At 53.0% G+C, this 21,911-nt stretch overlaps 1 protein-coding gene and 1 pseudogene across 1 annotated transcript; both read right to left on the reverse strand.

Moving 5' to 3' along the window:
* Positions 1-252: 252 nt before the first annotated feature.
* Positions 253-14,881, reverse strand: CADM4 (cell adhesion molecule 4). The gene is made up of 9 exons (XM_061139487.1): positions 14,790-14,881; positions 5,045-5,191; positions 4,597-4,749; positions 4,208-4,342; positions 3,407-3,571; positions 3,188-3,278; positions 2,634-2,806; positions 1,644-1,772; positions 253-1,135 (listed from the first exon to the last, which is right to left on the reverse strand). The coding sequence occupies exons 1-9, from the start codon at positions 14,851-14,853 to the stop codon at positions 1,026-1,028; spliced, it is 1,167 nt and encodes a 388-aa protein (XP_060995470.1). The 5' UTR covers positions 14,854-14,881; the 3' UTR covers positions 253-1,025.
* LOC133055376 (U4 spliceosomal RNA) lies at positions 1,887-2,017 on the reverse strand (annotated as a pseudogene).
* Positions 14,882-21,911: the final 7,030 nt, after the last annotated feature.

Here is a 21,911-nt window from a genome sequence, read left to right on the forward strand (position 1 = left end):
AATCATCACCCTTCCTCCCCCTCCCTTAGTCCAACACCCCTCCCAACATGGTGCAGGTCTGGGCAGAGGGACAGACACACAGCCACCCCAAAAACTTGTTCTCTCCTCAGTTTAATGGTGGTTAGTGGGATTGCCAAACCCCCTCCCCTTTCCCCTCCCCGCCCCGTACAAAATGTGTTTTTTTGTTTTTTTTTTTTAAACAAGAAAAAGGGGGCAAAAGCCAGGAATGGGGGGAGGGGGTGCAATCTGATATTTTCATACAGATTTTTTATTTTTTTAATATATTATATATAAAACCATAGAGAGCAATGCACCCTCCCCCCAGACTCCTTTCCCCCTCCCCGGGGGGCCTGGAGGAGAGATGGGGAAGGCCCCCCCAGGAGTGGGTGGACAGAGACAAAGATGGATGGGACAGATGTTGGGGGGAGGGGAGGGGAGGAGAGCCCAGGAGCTGGGGAAAGGGGACTGGAGCAAAGTTGGGGCTGTCTCCCTCACCGCCCCCATCAAAGTTATGACACAAAGACACAGAATCCCTGTTTCCATGCCCTCCCCCCACCCTTACCCCCACCGTGCAAACATGGCTTTGCAAAGAGGTGCCCAGAGCTCTGTGGAACTCCTACAATGGCTGGCATGGGGTCTGGAACCCCCAAAGAAATCTCTGTTCCCCTTCCCTGCCCACCCCACCCTTCCCAGAATCTGACCCCTCCCCACAAGACCTGGGACTGCAGCCTAGGGGCCTTGGCCTTCCCCCAGTTATCTTACCCCAACCCAATCCCTACCGCCCTCCCTGGACTTAGGGGGTCTGGACCTTTGGCCCTTGCCCCCACATCGGGGGACCCAGACCTCTGGGCCCTTGCTTCTGGCCCTTGTAGAGACCCAGGCAGCCAACACCCCCATCCCTGTCCAAGCGTCTGAGGTGTTAGTGGTGGGGGGAGAAGCCCACCATCCCAGACTCTGGTAAATGTCTTTGCAGCTGGCAGTGGGGTGGACCCCAGCCCAGGCCCAGGCCTGGGGTGGAGGTGGGGTCAGATGAAGAATTCTTCTTTCCTCTTGTGTCCATCGCTGCCATTGAGAAAGGCTTCTCTCGCTTCTCCCTGCTCATCTAGGCCACTGGCCTCATGGGTCAGATAGGAGCCTGAGGGGTGACAGACCCCCCCCCCCCCCCGGCAGAGGCCACAGATACGTGTGGACCCAGGAGTAGGACGGGGAGGCAGACAAAATACATCAGATGAAGAGGGAGAGATTGAACATACAGGTTGATGGTCAAGTCCAGTGAAGAGCAAAACGGGCAGAGAAAGAGAGAAAAGCAGAATTAGGAGGACTTCACAAGTTCACTGAAAGATCAACCCTTATCCGTCCTCTAGGTAGTAACCCCTTGCTCCGCTCCCACCGAATTCGCCAATTAGGAATTCAAACGTATGTTCTTTATTCAGCTCCAACCCTTCACCCCTTTTAGGATCCTGGACCGAAAGACCCGCCCCTTACGGGATCTGGGTCTCAAGTTTCCAATCCTGGGTCTAGGCTCCGCCCCCTTGCCCTGACTCTACGCCCGCCCTCTGTCGAATCGGGCTCTAGGCCCCACCCCCTTCTGGACGCCACAACCAACCACACCCGTCGCTGAATTTGACCCCGCCCCCACTCACCCTTCTGCCGTACCGAGCACCAGACCATGCCCACCAGCACACAGATGATCAGAAACACCAGTAGCGCCAGGATGCCGCCCACAATGGCGTAGGGCACCGACGTCTGAGCCTCTACCACCGCACCAGGGTCTGCCAGAGGGACAGGGCGCAGGCCCAGGTCATCAGAGGACGGTCCCAGCCCGGGCCCATAGCTGACAATGTCTTAAACCATTCTGCACGCCACGTCCAACCGCGCCCCCTTATGTGCCACGCCTCGCAAATTACCGCCACCTGGTGGGCCCTTCCCCTGGCGCCTTTTTTTTTTTTTTCCCAATTAGCAATAATTGCGCCTCAGATAAACCTCATTGGCTACAACACTGCCACTGAGCAAAGCTCCTGGCGCCATTATTGATGTTCCACTTCTTCAAGGAATGCGTGTTGGTTTGTACACTGCCTGACTTGGGCCCCAGTCATTTCGCTAATACCTACCTGCCTCCTCCCCCCAGAGAAAAAGAAATAGCACATCCTTTTTCTTTGACTTCAGACCTAAGTCTCTTCGCATCTTGTTTAAAACGCTCCAGGTATTTAAACCGCTGATCTAGGGCCCAGCCACTCCAAAATTCCTGCCGCACCGTCATAGGAGCTAAATACATAACACTTCTTTGTGCTAGCGACCTCCAACTGCTTTCTATATTTAGCTCAAAATTTTTTACAACAACCCTATGAGGTAGGTGCTGTTGTTTATTTCCACTTTACCGATGAGGAAACTAAGGCACAAAGTTACCTGCAACAGGACGCTGCATAACTGAATCTGAACCCAATCAGTCTGGTCCCAGAACTATAAGAACTCTGTGGGCTTTTGACCCCCCTGGAATCATTCTTTGCATAGGTTGGAGCCTCAAACACCATCCAATCCATCCTGCCTGTTCCCAAGGCCCAGTCCCACCCAGGACGGCGAGGAGACCCCGGGAGGCCTCGTCCCTACGCTGAGCCCTGCCCTCAGGTCCTCACCGTAGACCACGAGCACATAGAGCGCCCTCGCGTGGCCGTGCTTGTTCGACGCCTCGCAGGTGTAGGTGCCATTATCCGCGGATACCAGGCCGGGCAGCGTAAGCGTCTCCCCGACTGCCTCCGCCCGCTCGGGCAAAGACTCATTACCGCGGTTCCAGCGGATCTGGTTAGGCCTGGGCGGGGATATAATGAGAGGTAGGGACGCAGGTGTCAGCACCCAATTCTGACGTCTCAGAAATCTAGATATGCGACATCTCCAAATAAGAGAATCCTTACTAGACCTTTCCTTCCTTGAAAACCAAGAGTCCCGAGCCCAACTTCCACCCATCAGCAAGATCTCAGGAAGCCTAGCCCCACCCCCACCCCCAGCCTCTTCCACCCTGAGAACCCAGGAGACTGGGGACCCACAGCCTCCTTCCTCACCATCTAGCCCCAAATCCCTTCTTTCTCAGGATTCAGAAGGCTGGGTCTCAGCCCCCTCTGTTCTTCCAGCTTCAGGTGTCCAGGTCACCTATTCTCCGCAGGACCCAGGAATCTCGGACCCTAAAGCTCACCTGGGGTTCCCCGTCACAGCACACGTCAGCACCAGTGTGTCTCCCTCCCTCACCACAGCTTGGGAGGCATGGATCCGGGCCGTCGGGGAGTCTGTGGGCAGGAGTGAGATGGGAAAGTGGTTATCTGGGTTATGCAGGACTAGGAATTCTTCCGGGGACAGGTGGCAGGCGCACTGGAATCCTCTTTCCCCGCCGGGCGCTGGCCTGCCAGGCACTTACACTGCACGTCCAGCACGTACTGCGTCTGCTTGCTGTGTCCGGAGGGTAGCGCCTGGTTCTGCGCCTCGCAGATGACGATACCGCCATCGTCCTTGCGGTCTACACGAAACCGCACTGTGCTTGCCACGCTCCAGACCTTGCCATTTTCCTGGCCGCTGGTCACTCCTGCCAAGCCCCGCCCAGAAACCGTCATGTCAGGGCTATGGCTCCGCCCACTGAAGGCACAACCTCCCACCTGGCCAATTCTAAAGCAGGCTATTTGCCAAGCTCCACCCCTTACCCACAGCCTCGCCTCTAGTCCTCCGAACCACGCCCCTCTCCAAATCAAGCCCACAACCCCGTGTCTCTTCCCAAAGCTCCTCGCTCTCTCACCCTACGCCCTCTCATCTAATAATTCATTCAATGGGTATATATTGAGTGGTGGTTTAGTCGCGAAGTCATATCCGACTCTTGCGACCCCATGGGCTGTTAGCCCGCCAGACACCTCTGTCCATGGGATTTTCCAGGCAAGAAGAATGTAGTGGGTTGCCATTTCCTTCTCCAGGAGATCTTCCCAACCCAGGGATTGAACTTGGGTCTCCTGAGCTGTAGGTGTTCTCCTGCGTTACAGGCAATTTCTTTACCGACTGAGCCACCAGGGAAGCCCAATATATTGAGCAGTAGTGTCCGCCAAACCCATGCACTCTTCCTCAAGCCCCATCCATATATAAACAAGCCTTTCCTAAGCCACACCTCCTGGAACCCTGTCTCGTAAGTCTCGCCCCTCTCCAGCCCACTCCCATCCCCACCGCCAGGTTGTACCTTTCAGTTCCTTTCGGTCCCGGTACCAGCGCAGGAGAGCAGCCGGGCGGGACCGTGGAACAAGACAGCTGAGCTCCACCTCGCCGCCCTCCACCGCCTGTTCCCGGACCTCCACTATAGGATTCTCCGGGGCCACTGCCACAGGGAGAAGGGGACAAGAGGGAGGTCAAGAGAGGGACCAAGGTGGGCTCAGAGTGACCAAACTGCAGGATTCCAGGGAGCAAGGAGAACAAAGCGTCAAACACAGAGGCAGAGGGTCAGGGAAACCGGCCGTTTTTACTGGGAGCAGATGTCCAGGAGGTTAAAAACAGCCAGGGTCAAGTCTCAGGATAAGGGATGAGCAAAGGAGAAAGGAGACAGGATGGATCTGAGGCGGGGCAGGACGTTACCCAGTACAGTGAGCGTGGCAATCTGGTGGTGGGTGTCCTCTGTGTAGAGCTGGCAGAAGTAGCCCCCCTCGTCCTCCAGGCGAGCATCTGAGAGCCGGATCCGTACCCGGCGCGGGGAGAACTCCTCAAGCTGGAAACGCTCATCCTTCAGGGCTAGGCAGTGAAGAGGTGGGAGTGAACTTGGGGAATCCATACCTCAGAAGTCCCACCTTTCCTCCAGGAGCTTACAGTTCGGCCCTCTCTTTTCTCCAACCACACCCAGGTGTCTAAGGTGCCCACCTAGTTACTCTCTTGGGTACTCAGAATGTTTCAGCCCCTCTCACCGGAGGAGTCCAGGCCCCAGCCTCCTCCTCCCTCAGATCCAGGAGACCAGAGTCTCAGCTCTGTCTTCAGTCAGTCCCAGCCCTCTCCTCTTCCAAGACTCAGGCTCTGGAACCCCAGCACGCACCTCGGGTACCATTGAAGAAGAGGGTCTGCCGGGCGGGGTTCTGAATGACAACTATAGATCCATCATACTGGTGCAGTCGGCAGGTTATCTCGGCCACCCCGCCCTCAGCCACTGTCACATTCTCCGTCTGTACTTCCTGTCCTGCCCCTGGACCAGTAGACAGAGAAACAGGGTAAGAGACTCATTGAGGGGTACAATTCAGTCTTTGCTCTCTCCCTCGGATCCTCACCCATCCAAACTTCCAATACCTCTCCTTCCCCTCCCATGCAGTTCATTACACCCAACATTTCCTGTGGGCTGGAATCCAGGAGATGGATAAAACCTGCCCCCTGCTCTAGAGGAGCTGCAGTCAAGATCCAGTGGCTCTAAGGAGTGGGTGGGTGGGGGAGCACAGGTCACACTGGGAGCCCAGAGGAAGTGGAGACTAAGACCACCCAGGGAGATGAGTGATCAGAGAAGATTCTAGAAGAAAGCTCCACTGGATCCACATTTTAAAGAGTGAGCAAATAAATAAATAAAGAACGAGCAATCCACTGGGTATAGGAAACTGTTGTGTGTTCACCAAACCCCATCTTTCACACCTGAGCACATGTTTTAACTTGTCTGCAGAGATGGATGAGATATTCTTCCCATCCCTGTAGAGTTAAGTTTGCTGCTCTTCCCGTTTTGGTTTTTTTTTTTTTTTTTAAGGCTGCGTAGCACAGCTTGTGGGATCTTAGTCCCCCAAACAGGGACTGAACCCCCACCCCCTGCAATGGAAGTGTAGAATCTTAGCCACAACCACTGAACCACCAGGGAAATTCCTGCTGCTCTTCCCATTAACAAAGCACTCTGACCCTGTGAATCTGGGGAGGGCTTGTGACTTGCATTGATCAACAGAATTTGCTAGAAGTGATACTGAATGACTTCTGGAGCCTAGATCTCAAGAGACCTCACAGCTTCCACTCATGCCCTTGTGCTGCTCTGACACTGTTGGATGAAGATGCCCGGGCCAGCCTCCTTGAGGATGAGAGACCACACGGAGAGAGAGAAGCCCAGCACCAAATGCCAGCCACAGGAGTCAGGCCATTCTGGACTATCCAGCCCCCGTGGCATCACCGGGTGACTGCAGCCACATGAGTGACCCCAGTTGAGACCAAGAGAAGAAGTGCCCAGTTGATCCAATCCAAACTGCTGACTCCCAGAGTCATGAGCAAAAGACATAATTGCTGTTCAAAGTCACAGTGTTTTGTAGGGACTTCCCTGGTGGCTCAGATGGTAAAAGCATCTGCCTACAATGCAAGAGACCTGGGTTCGATCCCTGGGTTGGGAAGATCCCCTGGAGAAGGAAATGGCAACCCGCTCCAGTATTCTTGCCTGGAAAATTCCATGAACAGAGGAGCCTGGTAGGCTACAGTCCATGGGGTCACAAAGAGTCGGACATGACTGAGTGACTTCACTTCACTTCACTTAACATGGCTAAAGTTAACTGGTACAACACACTGAAGTAAAAGTCACTCAGTCATGTCCAGCTCTTTGTGACCCCATGGACTGTATAGAATTGAATTCTCCAGGCCAGAATACTGGAATGGGTAGCCGTACCCACTCCAGGGGATCTTCCCAACCCAGGGTTCAAACCCAGGTCTTTCACATTGCAGGCAGATTCTTTACCAGGTGAGCCTCCACGGAAGCCCTCAAGGGACAACACACTATTAGGCTACATTTCCTAGGATCCCTTGTGCTTCTGTGGGGCCCCATGACTGATTTCTGGCCAATAGGCTGTAGGCAGAAGAAAAACACCTCCTCCAGCCTGATTCATCTCACCCTCAATCCTTCATGCTGGCAGAATGGGGAGGACCCCTAGGAGCCCAGAGGAGAATAGGATTATGAGCTGGAAGGAGTCCAAGGCCCTGACCCGCCCCGTGTTACCTGCCTGCAGAGGACTTGTAGCATGAGCGAGAAATACATTTTTTGGTTAAGCCATTGAGATTTCAGGGCTGTTGTTACAGCAGTTAACTTACTCTGATTAATCCATCAGAGGAATGAAGTAAGGGATTAGTAAGGGGGTGTTCCCAGCCAAGTAAACAGTGCAGAGTGAAGCTCAAAGCTGAGATTAATCATCATCAGCATCATCAATGTCGCTGTCATCTTCAAAATAACAATAACCATCATAGCAACTGTTTATTAGGCAATTTCTGTTCCAGGCTTTGTGCTAAGGGCATTACCTATATAATTTCCACTTAATCATCACAATACCTGAATAAGGGAGGCACTATTATCAATCCCCACTTTTTTTTTCCAGTTCTCATTTTTTAGATGAGAAAATTTGTTCCAGAGTGAGAAAATGACTTGGCCAAGGTCACAGCCTGAAAGTGGCAGAGGCAGGATCTGCCTCGAGGTCTCTCAATTCTGCATCCTGCACCCTCACCCACTCCTGCTTGTCTGGGTGAAATGTGTCCAGCATTGGTGAGGATTGTGGCATGTGCTTGTGAAGGGTCTCAGCCAAGCTACAAGATCAGCTTTTATCCTGAAGGCCAGGAACTGAAGCAGGAAAGGGCCATGATCAAATTTGATTATTCACTTTTTTTTTTTTTTGGCCATGTCATGCAGCACATGGGATCTTAGTTCCTTGACCAGGGATCAAACTCATACCCCCTGCACTGGAAGCAGGGAGTCTTAATCACCAGACCACCAGGGAAGTCCCTGGTTATTCACCTTTAAATTCTGGATAACTATTCTTTCATATCTCTTACATTCTGTCTCATTCATTCATTTGTGCTGCAGGGAGGTTTTCAGGGGCTGGGTGCCCAGGGATGAGTCAGATGAGGTCCCTGTCCTGGAAGGCCTTCAAGATTTATGGGGAGGTAGACATAAATCCCATCAGAAGTGTTTCACTCCCTGTAAGAGGGATAGGTAACCTGATTTGGGGGCTGAAGGGTGGAAAAGATTAATTCCGGAGGGCAGGGAGAAAGCAGACAGCTAGCTTCCTAGCAGTATACACTCTTCCCTTTCTCTTTAGTAAAAGAATCCTGATTGTATTTTATGGTTTCCCTGTGCTGTGTTCATCAGCTAAGTCATGTTCAACTCTTTGCAACCCCACACCATGGACTGTCCAGCCCACCAGGCTCCTCAGTCCATGGGATTTTCCAGACTAGAATACTGGAGTGGGTTGCCATTTCCTCCTCCAGGGGACCTTCCCAACCCAGGGATCGAACCCACATCTCCTGTGTCTCCTGCATTGACTGGTGGATTCTTTACCACTGAGCCACCCGGGAAGCCCTTACGGTTGCCCTATATCCAGCAGAAAGAGGAATTTCCCAGACTCCCTTGCAGCTAAGTGAGGCTGCGTGATAAAGTTTTGTCTGACTAGATATCAGGAAAAGTGTCCTGTGATCATTTGAGGGGACTTAAATTTTTTTTTTTTTTGCTATGCCAGGTCTTAGTTGCAGCATGTCAACTCTTAGTTGTGGCATGTGGGATCTAGCCCCTAGACCAGGGATCAAACCCAGGCTCCCTGCATCAGGAGCATGGAGTCTCTGCCACTGGATCACCATGGAAGTTGCAAGCGGACTTTTTAAAGAAAGGGGACAAGTCCTTTTTCCACCTGGTCACCTTTGTGCTGCCTGAAACTAGGATGTGATGGAGTTTGGGAACTGAGAACTGGAAGATGCCTGGGTCTCTGGTGATGATGTGGAGCTGTCATAAAAGCTTCGGATACCAACTTCTGGCTTCTTTTATCTTTGAATGTAATGTTTTGTGAATTTAAGGCCCTCTTAGGGGTTTATCTAGCACTTTCCTGAATAGCAATCTTAATATGTCCAGTCCTGGCACCAAACATTTTCCTTCCCATGTTTTCTCAGTCTCAGTAAATGTCACAACCTGGTTGCTCAGGCCAAAACACCTAAAAATCATCCACGTTTTCACCCTTTCCCTCATCTCTAACACCCACTACATCAGTGAGATCTATCCATTCTGCTTCTAAAATATATCCCAAACCTGTTCACCTTGGTCACATCATTCAGTGACACTATCTCTGACCTGGTCCTTCAAGAGGTACTTGTGAGTCTCTCTACTTCCACATCTGCCTCCCGGCAAGACCAGTCTTAACACATCAGCTGGATAGCTGCAGTGCGTGGGCTTTTCCTGTGGTGGAGCACAGGCTCTAGAGTGCGCAGGCTCAGTAGTCACAGCTCATGGGCTTAGTTGCCCCGAGGCATGTGGGACCTTCACTTAGACCAGGGATCAGACCCAGACCTCCTGCATTGGGAGCGTGGACCACCATTAGCCACTGGACCACCAGGGAAGTCCCCAGAACTCTTTCTATTTCATCACCACTGTTTTATATCCTGTATGGAACTTTCACTGAAATTGTTTTATTCATTTGCACACTTGTTGGTTGTCCCCCATTACTCGAATATACACCCCACGAAGGCAGGATTGTAATCTCTTGGGTTTGTTGCTGCACCCTAGTGCGTGGAAGTGTGCTTGACCCTTGATAAATGTCTGGGGAAACTGATGCCTGAATCTCACGTGCTAGGCATTTCAGCCTCATGATAACTTTGTGACATGACATTATTCTCATCTTAAACACTTGGGTTGATCCCAGCTGGACCACTTGCCATCTGTGTGAGCTGGGACAAATGGCTTAAACTTCCTGAGCCTCAGATGCCCCATCTGTAAAGTGGGGATGACGCCAGGGCCTGATTCACAAGAATCAGCCCAGAACCTGAGGGTCAGGGAGCCCTCTGTGCTGCTGTTATTACAACCTCCAGAAACATGCTTATTCCTGTGAAAACTGAACTGGCCTGTTTGCACATCTGGGCACTTTTTAAAAAAACATCCTGAAGGCTACCCGTGGATCCTGGTCCTCAGGACTAGCCCTAGGGCTAGCCCCCCATTTTACAGATGCAGAGAATGAGGCTCAGGGGTCCCAGGCAAGTCAGTGGCAGAAACTCAACATCTCTTGGGAGCCCTCAGGACCTCTGGGTCTGCAACCCACCCCCCAAACGTATCCCCTGCTCTCTGCTTGAGGGAGCACATGGGGTAAGGGTGGGGGGGCTTTTGTTTTATTCCCTCCCCCTCCTGAGGAGTCAGTAACCAACAGTGTCTGTGCCTGGAATATTAATGTCCCAGGAGCTTTTGTTTCGGGGTTGGGGGGTGGTGAGGCAAGACTTTCTGGTCAGCGAGGGGTTGAGCTTTGGTGACTGGGGCACTGGCCCTTTAAACTGCCTGGAAAAAAGGGACTAGGGAGGGTTTGGGAAAGAGTGGCTGAGCAGGTGATGTGTAGAGACCCAGAATCCAACACTCTCCTCCTTTAGACCCAGGAATCCAGCCCCCCAACTGCCTCCTCTCCCAGGATCCGGGAGTCCCAGGTCCTAGCTTCCTTCTCCATCAGGATCAGGAATCTGGGTTCTCAGCATCTTCCCTCAAATCCAGAAGTCGAAAGCCCCCAGCCTTCTCCCTCCTCAAACCCAGGATTCTGGGCCCTCAGCCCCCTCTTCCTTCAGGAACCAGGGGTCCAGACTACACAGCTGGTGGATGCTTCCACGGAGACTAAAGAGAGTGGGGGGAGCACCTCCTGGGTCCTGAGTCAGCGAATACCCAAGGGAGTCTCAAGGTCACAGTTCCGGGAAGGTCACAGCCGCCCCCTCCATAGCCTCTCCCCAGGGGGCTCATGGCATCCTGCCTCCTCTCCCCCCATCCTCCCCTAGGGAGGTGGTACATCCCTGCGTCCTGACCGAACCCCCCCCTCAGCCCCCCATCAATGGCGGAGTCCGAACATCCTCACACAAAGCATCAATTCTTCCCCAGCTCAGCCTTGTGAAGGCGCCTGTATTCGCAGGACCTAGGCATCAGGGTCCCAGCCCCTCCTCCCTCAGAAACCTGGAGTGGGACCCCCGCCCAAGACTTCCTCTCTCAGGACTCAGGAGTCTGCACTCGCGCCCCACCCTCCATCAAGACCCAGGAGTCTGGGATCCCAGTGCCCATCTCCCTCTGGACCCAGGAGTTCAAGCCCCCCAGCCCCCTCCTCCCTCAGACCTCAGAGTCCAAGACCCAGCCCCTCCTCACCCTAACACAGAACCCCTAGACTTCTGCTTCCTCAGACCCAGGACTCTAGGCCCCCGGCTCCAGGATCTCCTGAGAACTTTTGGCTCCAGGGCCACAGCCGTCAGCCCCCAGAGCCACAGCCCTGACTCCCCAGGCCTCTTGTCCCCCTTCCCTCTGTGAGGCAAGCATCAGGTGGGGGCGTCAGGGTGAGTCAGCAGCCTCGCATACAAAGTTCCCCCTGTGGCCCCCACGTTCCTGGGATATTCAGAACTCCCTGGATTCCGGGCCTCCAGCCCATTCAGGGGGTGGGGGAGTCCTCCGGAGGTTCCCCCTGGGTGTGGGGTCAGGGGAAGAATTCCTGCTCCGGGGAGGGTGCACTGAGCCCTCGCTGTCTTCTCTTCCACCCCCAGCACCCTCTATATTCACCCCCGTCCAGAAGAACCCGGGCTCTGCCGCCGCCCTCTTGCCCCACTGGGTGTCTGCTCAGGCGCCTCTGTGCCTGGTTCCTCTAGAGGACCTACAGGCCTGGGGTCTGCACAGGCGGGAGCCAGTGGGTGCTCGGGTCGTGCTGCCACAGGCCACTGGGCACTGGCGAGTCCGGCCCCCCACCCCCACCCCACCCAGAGAGAGAAAGCTGCCTTTGTGTTCCCCAAGACGGGGACAGGCCAGGCTCGCACGACATTAACCCACCCCAGGCCCCAGCCCTGCTGCGTCTAAGGTTTTGGAATCCCTCGGGGAACCTGACCCCCTGCTCTGGGGACGCAGGCATCCAGCTCATGGGTGGGTGAAGGCCAGAGGCAGAACCCTGCTTCTCAGAGTGGCCGGCCCAAACTTTAGGAGGCGGGGAAGAGCGAGTCCCTGGGAAGGGAAACATTATTCGGGATTAACAAACTCTCCCTCCATCAGCCCCCCCCTCCCCACACACACACTCTTAATAGCCTCTTCATCTTTTCTTTGGATCTGGAGGTCTGTTTCCCGTGCTCCCTTCTGAGCCATCCAGTCCCTGGCCTGTGGGTCTCTGTTTCTGCCTGCCTGCATCTCTGGGCAGGCAACCCATCCGTCTCTCAATCCCTCTTGCCCGCCCACCCTGGACCCTTCTTTCTATTGGCATACATCTCATCATCCTTTTCTGATATTCCTGGTAGATGAGGGAGCCAGGGAGAAGAGAATACATTTTTGAAATAGTGTAAATGAACCCCAGCTCCTGTCCCCACTCCTGCTGGCTGGCCAAGGTGAGAGGGGAAGGGGAGTGACAAAGAGGGGAAGGTGAGGACCACGGACACCTCCAAGAATCCGGTGGCCAAAGCCATTCAGAAACAGCCAAAGAAAAGGAAAGCAGGCAGGGCCCCCTGGGATCAGATACTTCAGCTGCCTACCCCACGCTTTACAGGAGGGGAAGTGAAGCTCAGAGTGGGATGGGGCAGGGGCAGACCCAGAACTACACCCGAGCCAGTTCCAGAGTGCTTCCCATGACACCTAGCTCTCTCCCAACTGGTAAAGTCCCCCGTCATTTCATCTAGAGAAAGTTGACAGAAGGGATTAGGGCACCAGGAAGCAGAGAATTTAAAACCACAGGAGGACAAGCCTGGAGAGCTCCCTCCCAGAAGAGCTGGCGAAAAGATTCTGGACCTGGGGAGGTGGTCCTCTTAGGCAGTATTCGGATTCTGAGAATCCAATCTCCCACGATTCTAGACCTCAGAGGTGTCAAGATTCAGGATCTCCGAGAGGTAAAGGTTTCAGAGTTTTGAAGGTGTCAGGAGGCTAGAATGCAAATGCCAGTGAGGCTCTAGAATTTTAAAGGTGTCAAGAGTCTAAAGACTTTGGGCTTCTGGAAGCCAGTGGTTCTAAAACACCCTCAGGTTCTCTGTTCACTGGATTCAATGGTTCTAGGAGTCTATGAGCTGGCCTAACAAAGAAAGAAAAACAAAAGTGGATGGAGATGTAGCTTAAGTACTAAAGCGCCCATTCAGGAAATTGTGGCTTGTCTGCCACAAAACAAGGAGGTAATGGTGAAAGTTCTGAAGCCATGACAGAAGACTACAGCAGAAAGCAAGGTGGAGGGTGACAGGCCCACTCTCAGCCCGTCACTTTGCCCTGAGGAGAGGGGAAGCACACTTGGCCTCAGCTCTGGAGTGGGGAAGGTGTCACTGCACCCAACTTGCCAGCAACTCCTTCGGGTGTCCAAGCTGGAGTTCCTTTCCTTTCAGGTCACCGAGTTCAACACCCTCACTTTACAGAAAGGCAAACAGGCCCCAGGAGAGAAGTGTGCTTGCCATCGGCTACGCTGGCAAATGGCATGAGCCAGAATTTAAACCCAGGTAGGCCCCCAAACCTGTGCCATCTGGTCACAGTTCCCACATTTCTACAGGACCTCCGGCCCTCCTACTTCTGCTCAGCTACCTCCCTGTTATCCGTTCCCTGCCACCCCAAGCGGCTTCCCCCACCGGGGAGGGGGTGACCGGTGGCAGGAACCAGGCACACACAATGTGAGAGTGTGGGTGTGGGGGGTGACATTTCCTGACCTTGTCCTGGGTCTCAGGGTCACCCTGTCTTAGAGGACTCCAGCTCTTCACAGTGCATGATAAGGGTAGGTGGAGGGCTCCCTGAATGTCCTGGAGGGGGCTTTTCTGTAGATAGTGGCCTGGGTGTGTGAATGGTTGGGGAGGGGCAGCGTTTGGAAGGCATCTGTTGGATCCACGTGTGTGCCCACATGCCAAGGTTCCCCACACACTTCTTCTCATACACACACACACACACACACACACACACACACACACATATGCACACATTTCCCTCCAGGGCCCTTCAGGATGCCCTGCCCGACTCAGTTCCTCTCCAGGGGCACAGAGAGATGCAGAAATGAAGGATGGTGATGGGGAAGTCCAGGATGGAGGATGTGACGGTAGATAGGGGAGGCAAAGAGACCGGGGACAGGGACACAGTGGGACAGACAGACAGGAGAGAGTGGGGAATGAGGCAGACAGATGACAGGGAGGGCTAGAGAACCAGGAATGACAGAAGGAGAGGGGACAAGGGAATGGGACAGATGGGGGACAGAGCAGGAGAGGGGACAAGGGAATGGGACAGATGGGGGACAGAGCAGCAGAGGGGACAGAGACGGGGCAGAGAGGGAGGGCAGAAATACAGGGGCACAGAACAGGGAATGGAGAGGATGCTGGGGGGCGGGCAGGGTGACCCAGTGAAAAGGGACAGGGACCAAGGGACAGAGGTGGGGGACAAAGGCTAGAGAGCCGGGGGACAGGGAGACAAGGAGACAGGGGGACAGACAGAGAGACGGACAGTCTTGGAGACAGAGGGGCAGAGGACAAGGGTAGGGGGACAAGGAGAGAGACTGAGGGACTCAGAGACGGGCGGACAGAGGGACACTGGGATCGGACAGAAGGACAGCGGGGCCGGCCTCGAGAAGGCTGGCTTGGGGCTTGAGGGGGGGTCTCGGGCCCTTTGTCCCCGCCGGGATCAGGGCCTGTGCGGGGTTGGGGGGGCTGCGGCACGGTGGCCGGGCCTGCGCCCCCTCCCCCGCTCGCGGCTCCCGGCTCGCGGCTCCCGGCCCGCGCTGCGCTTTGTCCCGGGGAGGGGGGCCCGGCCCGGCCCCGCGCGCATTGTTCGGCCTCTGCGGCCCCGCGACCGCCCGGCTGTCACCGCGGCGCGCCCCCCGCCACGACCCGGCCAGCCGGCCGACCCCGGCCCCCGACCCTACCTGGCCCCGCCGCGGCCGCCCACAGCAGCAGCAGCGGCCACTGGAAGCGCCGGGCCCGGCCCATGGTGCCGCCGCCGCCGCCGCCGCCGCTCGCTCCCGGCCCGGCACCTGCACCGCCCGCGCCGCCCGCCCCGCCCCCCGCGCCCCGCCCCCTGCCCGCCCGGGGGGCGGGGCGCCGAGGCCGGGGCGGGGCGGGGCCGGCGCGGGGGCGGGGGCGGGGAGACGCGGGGAGGCCCCGGGCGACGCGGGAGAGGGCACCTCTAGAGGATGTGGGGAGTCGGAGGGGGAGCTGCGCCCGAGAGCTCGGGGGCCCGGGGGCGAGGGCGAGCAGGGGGCGTGTGCAGGGGGGACCCGCGGCCAGAGAGTGCGGGCGCTGGCTGAGAGCAGAAGTGGTGGGCGATGATGCGGAGGGGAGCGCGGGCAGGTGCTGTGAGGGGCAGTGTGTCGTAGGAAAGGTGGGGGTGCTGTTGCAAGGATGCGCCAAGGTGCGGGTGGGTGCGGAGGGGAGGGAGTTGAGTGAGGATGTGTGTGAGGCTGAGAGCGTCCAGGGAGAGGGAGTTTGCTGGGGAAAGTGAGTGGGAGAGGTGCTCCCGGGACAGGTGGAGGTATTCCGTGGGTGAAGGTGAAGGGGGGTGCACAAATTCCACAGGGGAAGTGAACGCATTCTAGACGGGAGTGAAGGTGAAGGTGTGAGCATGGAGTGGGGTATAGGAAAGGTGAGAGTGAGACGTAGTCTGTGGACAGGTGAGTGTGAGGTTGAGAGTGTCATGTGACAGGCTGTGAGCTGAGCCACCTTGAGAGCGAAGGCAACAGCCTGCTGTCTGGGCAGGTCCTGGACCTCCCAGGGCAGGGCTAGGCTGGGCTGGGGTCAGGTCTCACCCTTCCACCGGTCCTCACCCGGAAACTCCGTGTTTCTGCATCATTCCTGGGGTGGGAGAGGCTCTGGTGGACGCCCAAGCGTCTAGCCTCCCCACCCTGAGTCCCTACTCTTCCGGCCTCGACTGTCTGTGCGCTCTCCCATCGTTGGTGCTGACTCACTCCTCCAGACTTGGGTCCCTTTTCCCTACTGGGAGGTGAGTCTCCCCGAGCCCCCTCCTGTGGGACTTTGTAGACCTGGTGCGGGGTTATCAGTCACCCTTATGAGCCAGGAAGAGTGAGAAACCAGAGAAGGTAGGAGACGTCAACCTCTTCTACCATCGTTTGACAATCAGGGAAACTGGGATATGCCAACTGTGAGAATGCTTTACCTCCATCACTACCCCCAAACTCCTCCATTCAGGCCCTCCATCGGACTTCAGCTCCTGATACCCTTCCTGTTCTCAGTCCCCAGCATTCTCTCTCTCCCTGGGACCCAAGCTCCCATCAGTCTCTATGTGCCCAGGACCACAGCTCCAAGTGACTTCTTTCCAATTCTCACTTTACCTTTCTGTAAACTGGAGAAAGGTGTTGGGTTGGATAATCTCCAGTCCTCCCACAGCTCACAGTCTGTGTGTTGAGATAGGTGGGAGAGAGGTGTCCAACCTGGATTTGGGATACTGCGTTAGGGAGTAGCTAAGGGTTGTCTTTCCTCTCAAGAACCTATAGGTCCCCCACTCATGGTTCTAACCAGTGTCTCCTACTCCAACTCTAGGGAACCCTGGAGGATGTTGGTTTGGCTCTCATCTGTCTTTTTTGGGCCCCACCTTTTCTTCCACATGAGGTTGTCCTGTCCCAGTCCTACTCCAAGTTACTGTATCCATTGGGATTTTCATGCAAATGATGGAAAATTCAACCCAACTGGCTTAAGAAAAAGAGGATTGTTTCACATATAAAAAAAGTCTTGGGTATGATTGACTCCAGCATGATCTGTCCTAAGGATAAATGGTCCCCTTATGTAGTAGGATGACTGGTCAATACTCCTGGGACCACATATTTGGGGCTTCATATTTGCAGAGGGGTAGAGAGAGAAAAGGGCTTTCCAGGTGGCACTAGTGCCTGCCAATGCAAGAGATGCAGGTTTGATCCCTGGGTCAAGAAGATCCCCTGGAGGAGGGCATGGCAACCCACTCCAGTATTTATGCCTGGAGAATCTCATGGACCTCTGAGCCTGGCAGGCTACAGTCCATGGGGTCGCATAGAGTCAGACACGAATGAAACCACTTAGCACACACTCACAGAGGTATATACCTGAGCTTCCCGGGTGTCGCTGGTGGTAAATAACCCACCTGCCAATGCAGGAGATGCTAGAGATGTGGGTTCAATCCCTGGGTTGTGAAGATCCCCTGGAATGGGAAATGGCAGTATTCTTCAAGTATCCTTGCCTGGAGAATCCCGTGGACAGAGGAGCCTGGCGGGCTATGGGTCATAGGGTCGCAAAGAGTTGGCCACGACTGAAGCGGCTTAGCATAGCACACAACACAGAGAGAAAAAGACAGGCAGACTGAGGGAGCCAGGCAGTGGGATCCTGAGCGGAGATAAGAGACTTGAAGAAGCTCCTTCAGCAGAATGAGGAAATATTTTTTTTTTCCTTAGAACCCTCCTTGAAACCTTCCACTGGGTCTCCTTGGTCCAGATACTGCCACCTGCCTATTACTGAACCAACATCAATGGCCAGGAGATGAGATGAAACTGATTAGATATGAGCCACAGGCTCCCTCTACCCCCAGGTCAGAGGTGAAATTAGATTTCTCAAGCAGAAGTAGATACTGGGGAGACAGTTGCTGTCCCTGCTATTTTGGGTGGCGGGGTGGGCTGTGCGCTGTGGGCTTGACCATTCTTGGGTTTTTGAAGTCTTGGGATGGTTCAGAGTTTGTTATTTGTTTTCTCAGCATCGTTCTGCAAGATAATAGAAAATATATTGGTCTCTGCCCCTGGTTCCTGACACAGAGCTCCTGAAACCCTTGTAATTACCTAAGTGATAAGACAACCAGGAACAGCTTTTGTTCTAATATTTAGTCTTTGACCCTAGCTCCTAACTCAGGTCTCCTGAAAGCCTTGTCATTTCTTGGGTGATAAGAGTGTCTTTTGTTCTAATATGTGACTTATGGTGGACTCCTAAATGAGGGCTGGTCCCCAAAAAGACCCAACTATGATAACAAACTTGAGATTTTCAGCTCCACTCCCCATTCTCTTGAGACGGGAGAAGGGCTGAAAATGGAGCGAAGGATCCATGATGCCTTCGTTATGAAACCTCTGTAAAAATCCCAACAGTATAGGGTTCAGGGAGCTTGTGGGTTGATGAAGTGACACGCATGAAAAGAGAATGGAAGCTGAATGCCCCTGGGCACAGACCTTGCCCTGTGCATCTCTTCCATTTGACTGTTCTTCTGTATCCTTTATCGTATTCTTTTATAATAAAGGTAAGTCACTGTTTTCCTGAATTCTGTGAGCCACTCTAGTGGATTAATCAGACCTGAAGAGGGGATCATGGGAACCTCTGGTTTGTAGCCGATTGGTCAGAACCACCGCAGTCTGGACTTCTGATTGTCATTGGAAGTGGAAAGTATGGGACTGAGTCCTTAATCTGTGGGATCTGAGGCTATTTCTGGGTAGACAGTGTCAGAATTAAGTCATAGAGCAGCCAGCCAGGGTCACAGAGAATTTCCTGGTGGGGGGAAGCACTCCCCACATTTGATGACCTGAAGTGCTGTGAGTGTGATCCTAGTGTGAGAGTCAAGGAGAAACACAGAAGAAAGACACAGTAGGGAGAAACTGAGTTGTTCCCTCTACCGAAAGGAGACTGGGTGGGCATTTCCCCCCAGTACGCGTTCCCTCCTCCTTTGTCCTTTCCTAAGAGAATCCTGATTTTGTTCAGGCATCAACTTTTCTTTAACAGCCAGCTGATGTGAGGGAAGTCCTAGGAGTAGGGTCTGAATATACTTTGTTAAATAGTGTGGCTCCATGCCCACTTCCAGTGCAAGGGGTGGGGCATGAAACAAATCAGGCAAATAAAATGCGGGAAAGGCAAGTCACCCTGGAAGTTTTGGGATAAGCTTTCTTTGTTTTAAAAAAGAAGAGAAGAGATGGCCCTTTGTTATTGCTTCCAAATGTGGGTGTGATGCCTGGAACTGCAGTGGCCTTCTTGGGGCCATGAGGCAGATATGCTTGAATGGATCCTTTAGGACATAATGGAAACATTGAATAAGTCAAGCCAGGAACTGCTCTAACTCATGATCTCTTCTGTGAAATCATCAATTTCCTCTTTGTTTCAACCATTTTGAGTTGGGTGTCCTTTTAAATACAGCCCTGACCGCCATATTGCCTGCAATTCAGATAGAATACATGGAGGCAGCCCTGCTTACAGATTAAAACATTTTAAGTGGTAGTTTTCTTTTTCAGTTGCTTCCCCATCCTTGTGATAGGATCTCTGTCATAGAGGTTGTTTTCTCAGCTCCGCCTGAGTGGGTTGCCTACCATGAGAATTGCCTGAGTGGTAGATGCCTATTTACAACATGCACAACTGTATGTCGTGACTTTGATAGAAACTTTCCTGGCCATAGCAGAGGAGGTTGTTGGCAGAGTCCTGACCCAAACTGGACTCCACCAGAGAAGGGTGAGAAGAGTCTGTTCATTCAAATATTATAACCAGACAGAAGTAGTTCTTAGTACTTGACATTTCAAGGGCATGTTTGGCTACTGTGTTTGAGGCAGGAGGTAGTCTGTGAAGAGACAAAAATAAGGTGAAAGCCCAGTCCATGAAGGAAGTCACACACTCAGAGTAAGAGAGAGTGACAGAGAGAGGCAGATTTTGCAAAAGGGAGACAACATTGATTTCACCCAGCTTTTCAATTCTGTTTCTTGTCCCTGATGCAGCCCAGAGACCTAGCTCTTGCCTGGATTCTAAACTTCCAATAATGCTGTCGTTTTTTGCTTGAGTCAGCTCAAACAGATTTTATTTCTTGCAACTGAGATCCCTGAACAAAAACTTGGGAGCCATTAACGATGAGGTCCTGATCACAAGGTCTGGTGTAGAACATTATGAGAAATTTATCTCTAGCCTCAATAGCTGCACCATGGGACATGTATTTCCATCCTTTGATCCCCAGTGTAGGGCATCATGGGAGACAGAATCCTACCCTCCAGCCTCTGCCACAGGGTCTCATGGGAAATGCAGTCCTAGCCTCAATTTCAGCTGTAAGTCATCGTGGGAAATGTATTCCTAGCCTCCAGTCTCTGCTGTGGGAGTATCATGATGAATGCAATCCTAGTCTCCAGTTATCACCCAGGGGAGCAACCTGAGGGTCCCTAACCCACACCTCAACTGTCTCAATAAAACAAGTACACTTCCCTTAGACAAAAAGGTAAGGAAGTCATACTCCCCCTCATTTCTAATAAAAACCTCACTCCGGGCAAACTTGTTAAAAACACACACACACACACACAGAATTGATTATACCTTCTAGCTGCTTTTTCTTTTTCTTTTTTTTTACAAGACAGGAACAAGAGAGCGTTAACCACAAGACACCGGTATAAGCTGACGGGTCTTCAAAATTGGGACAAGGGTTGCTCTGTAGCTCATTACCATCTCATTGTAATATTAAGATCTCCGCCCCGGGCACCATATTGGTACAATCCAATTCCTGTCCAGCCACCAAAGGGTCACTCAAGGGCAGAAAAGAGGAGTGTATTCCAGGAAATCAGTACTTATTTCCACAAATCAGTGTGACACAAGACCCCCGCCCCTAATAACTCTTCTTCACCCTTTTCTATAAAAAGCTTGTCCCCAACTTGTAATCTGGGAGAAGGTATCTTTAGAGCATAGGAGATCCAACCAGTCAATCCTAAAAAAAGTCAGTCCTGAATCTTCATTGGAAGGACTGATGTTGAAGATGAAACTCCAACACTTTGGCCACCTGATGTGAAGAACTGACTTATTAGAAAAGACCCTGATACTGGGAAAGATTGAAGGCAGGAGGAGAAGGGGACAACAGAAGATAGATGGTTGGATGGCATTACTGATTGGATGGACATGAGTTTCAGCAAGCTCCGGGAGTTGGTGATGGACAGGGAAGCCTGGTGGGCTGCAGTCCATTGGGTCCCCAATAGCCGGACATGACTGAGCGACTGAACTGAACTGACCCCTTCTCCATTCCTGGACCATTGAATAAAAATCTGCCTTGCAACAAACTTCTGGACTCACTGGTGCAGGAGGGTGGGGGGGGGGTTGGCGGAGCGGGAAGTGGGGGGTCGCTCTTCAGTAAGTTTCTGCTGCTGTAGGGAATCACAGCAGAATGGTGAAAGTAGCCTCAATTTTAATTATGCAGCATCTCAGAAAATGTCATCTTAGCCTCATCTCTGCTTAAAGGTATCATGGGAAATATAGCCTTAGGCCAGGTTTTGTTGTAAGGTACCACCCAGGATGTCCTCTTTCCTTCCCTCCCTTCCTCCTTTGTTCATGTCCTGGGCTCTAATCTAGAAAATGGGAATACAGTAGTGAGCAAGTAAAAGGATTTACTCTTTATGGAGATTCTTGTGGGGAGAGTTAGCAAAAACCAGACAAACAAGTGATTATTCTAGCCAACCACTGCAACAGAACAAAATACCCCAAAACTCAGCCATGTGAAACCACAACGTCTTTATTTTATGATTCTGTGGGTCAGGAGTTTGAACAAGGCACAGTGAGGTCAGTGTGGATTGACTCCTTAACGGACTGGGGCCAACAGCCAGAAATGGATGAGCTGCTTCATCTGGGGCTATATATCAGAAACCTTGGTTCTGTGTGGGTTGAATTGTGTCCCCCCAAAATATGTGGAAATTCTAACTCCCAGGTTCTATGAATGTGACCTTATATGGAAATAGGGGGACTTCCATGCAGGGGGTGCAAGTTCGATCCCTGGTTGGGGAACTAATATCCCACATGCTGAGGGGTACAGCCAAAAAGTAAAAAAAAAAAAAAAAAGGAAAGAAAGGTAGAATGGTATATTAAGATGAAGTCAAACTGGATTAGGGTGAGCCCCTAAATCCAATGACGGGTGTCCTCATACAAAGAAAGAGATTTGGAGACTCACAGCCATATTGACAGGAAAGAAAGTCATGTGATGACAGGTGGAGACTGGAGTGATGGATGCAGCCACAACCCAAGGACTGCTGAGGATTGCCAGGGAAGAAGGCTGAGTGCTGAAGAATTGATGCTTTCAAACTGTG

This window comes from Dama dama, chromosome 4, assembly GCF_033118175.1.
Source record: "Dama dama isolate Ldn47 chromosome 4, ASM3311817v1, whole genome shotgun sequence".
In the NCBI taxonomy this organism is placed as follows: domain Eukaryota; kingdom Metazoa; phylum Chordata; class Mammalia; order Artiodactyla; family Cervidae; genus Dama; species Dama dama.

Coding starts and splice junctions, on each gene's coding strand:
- CADM4 (XM_061139487.1), bottom strand. CDS start 14,853: ATGGGCCGGGCCCGGCGCTTCCAGTGGCCGCTGCTGCTGCTGTGGGCG. Junction 3,572..4,207: donor GGACCGAAAGGAACTGAAAG/GTACAACCTGGC, acceptor GGGGCTTGGCAG/GAGTGACCAGCGGCCAGGAA. Junction 1,773..2,633: donor CTATGTGCTCGTGGTCTACG/GTGAGGACCTGA, acceptor TCCCTCTGGCAG/ACCCTGGTGCGGTGGTAGAG.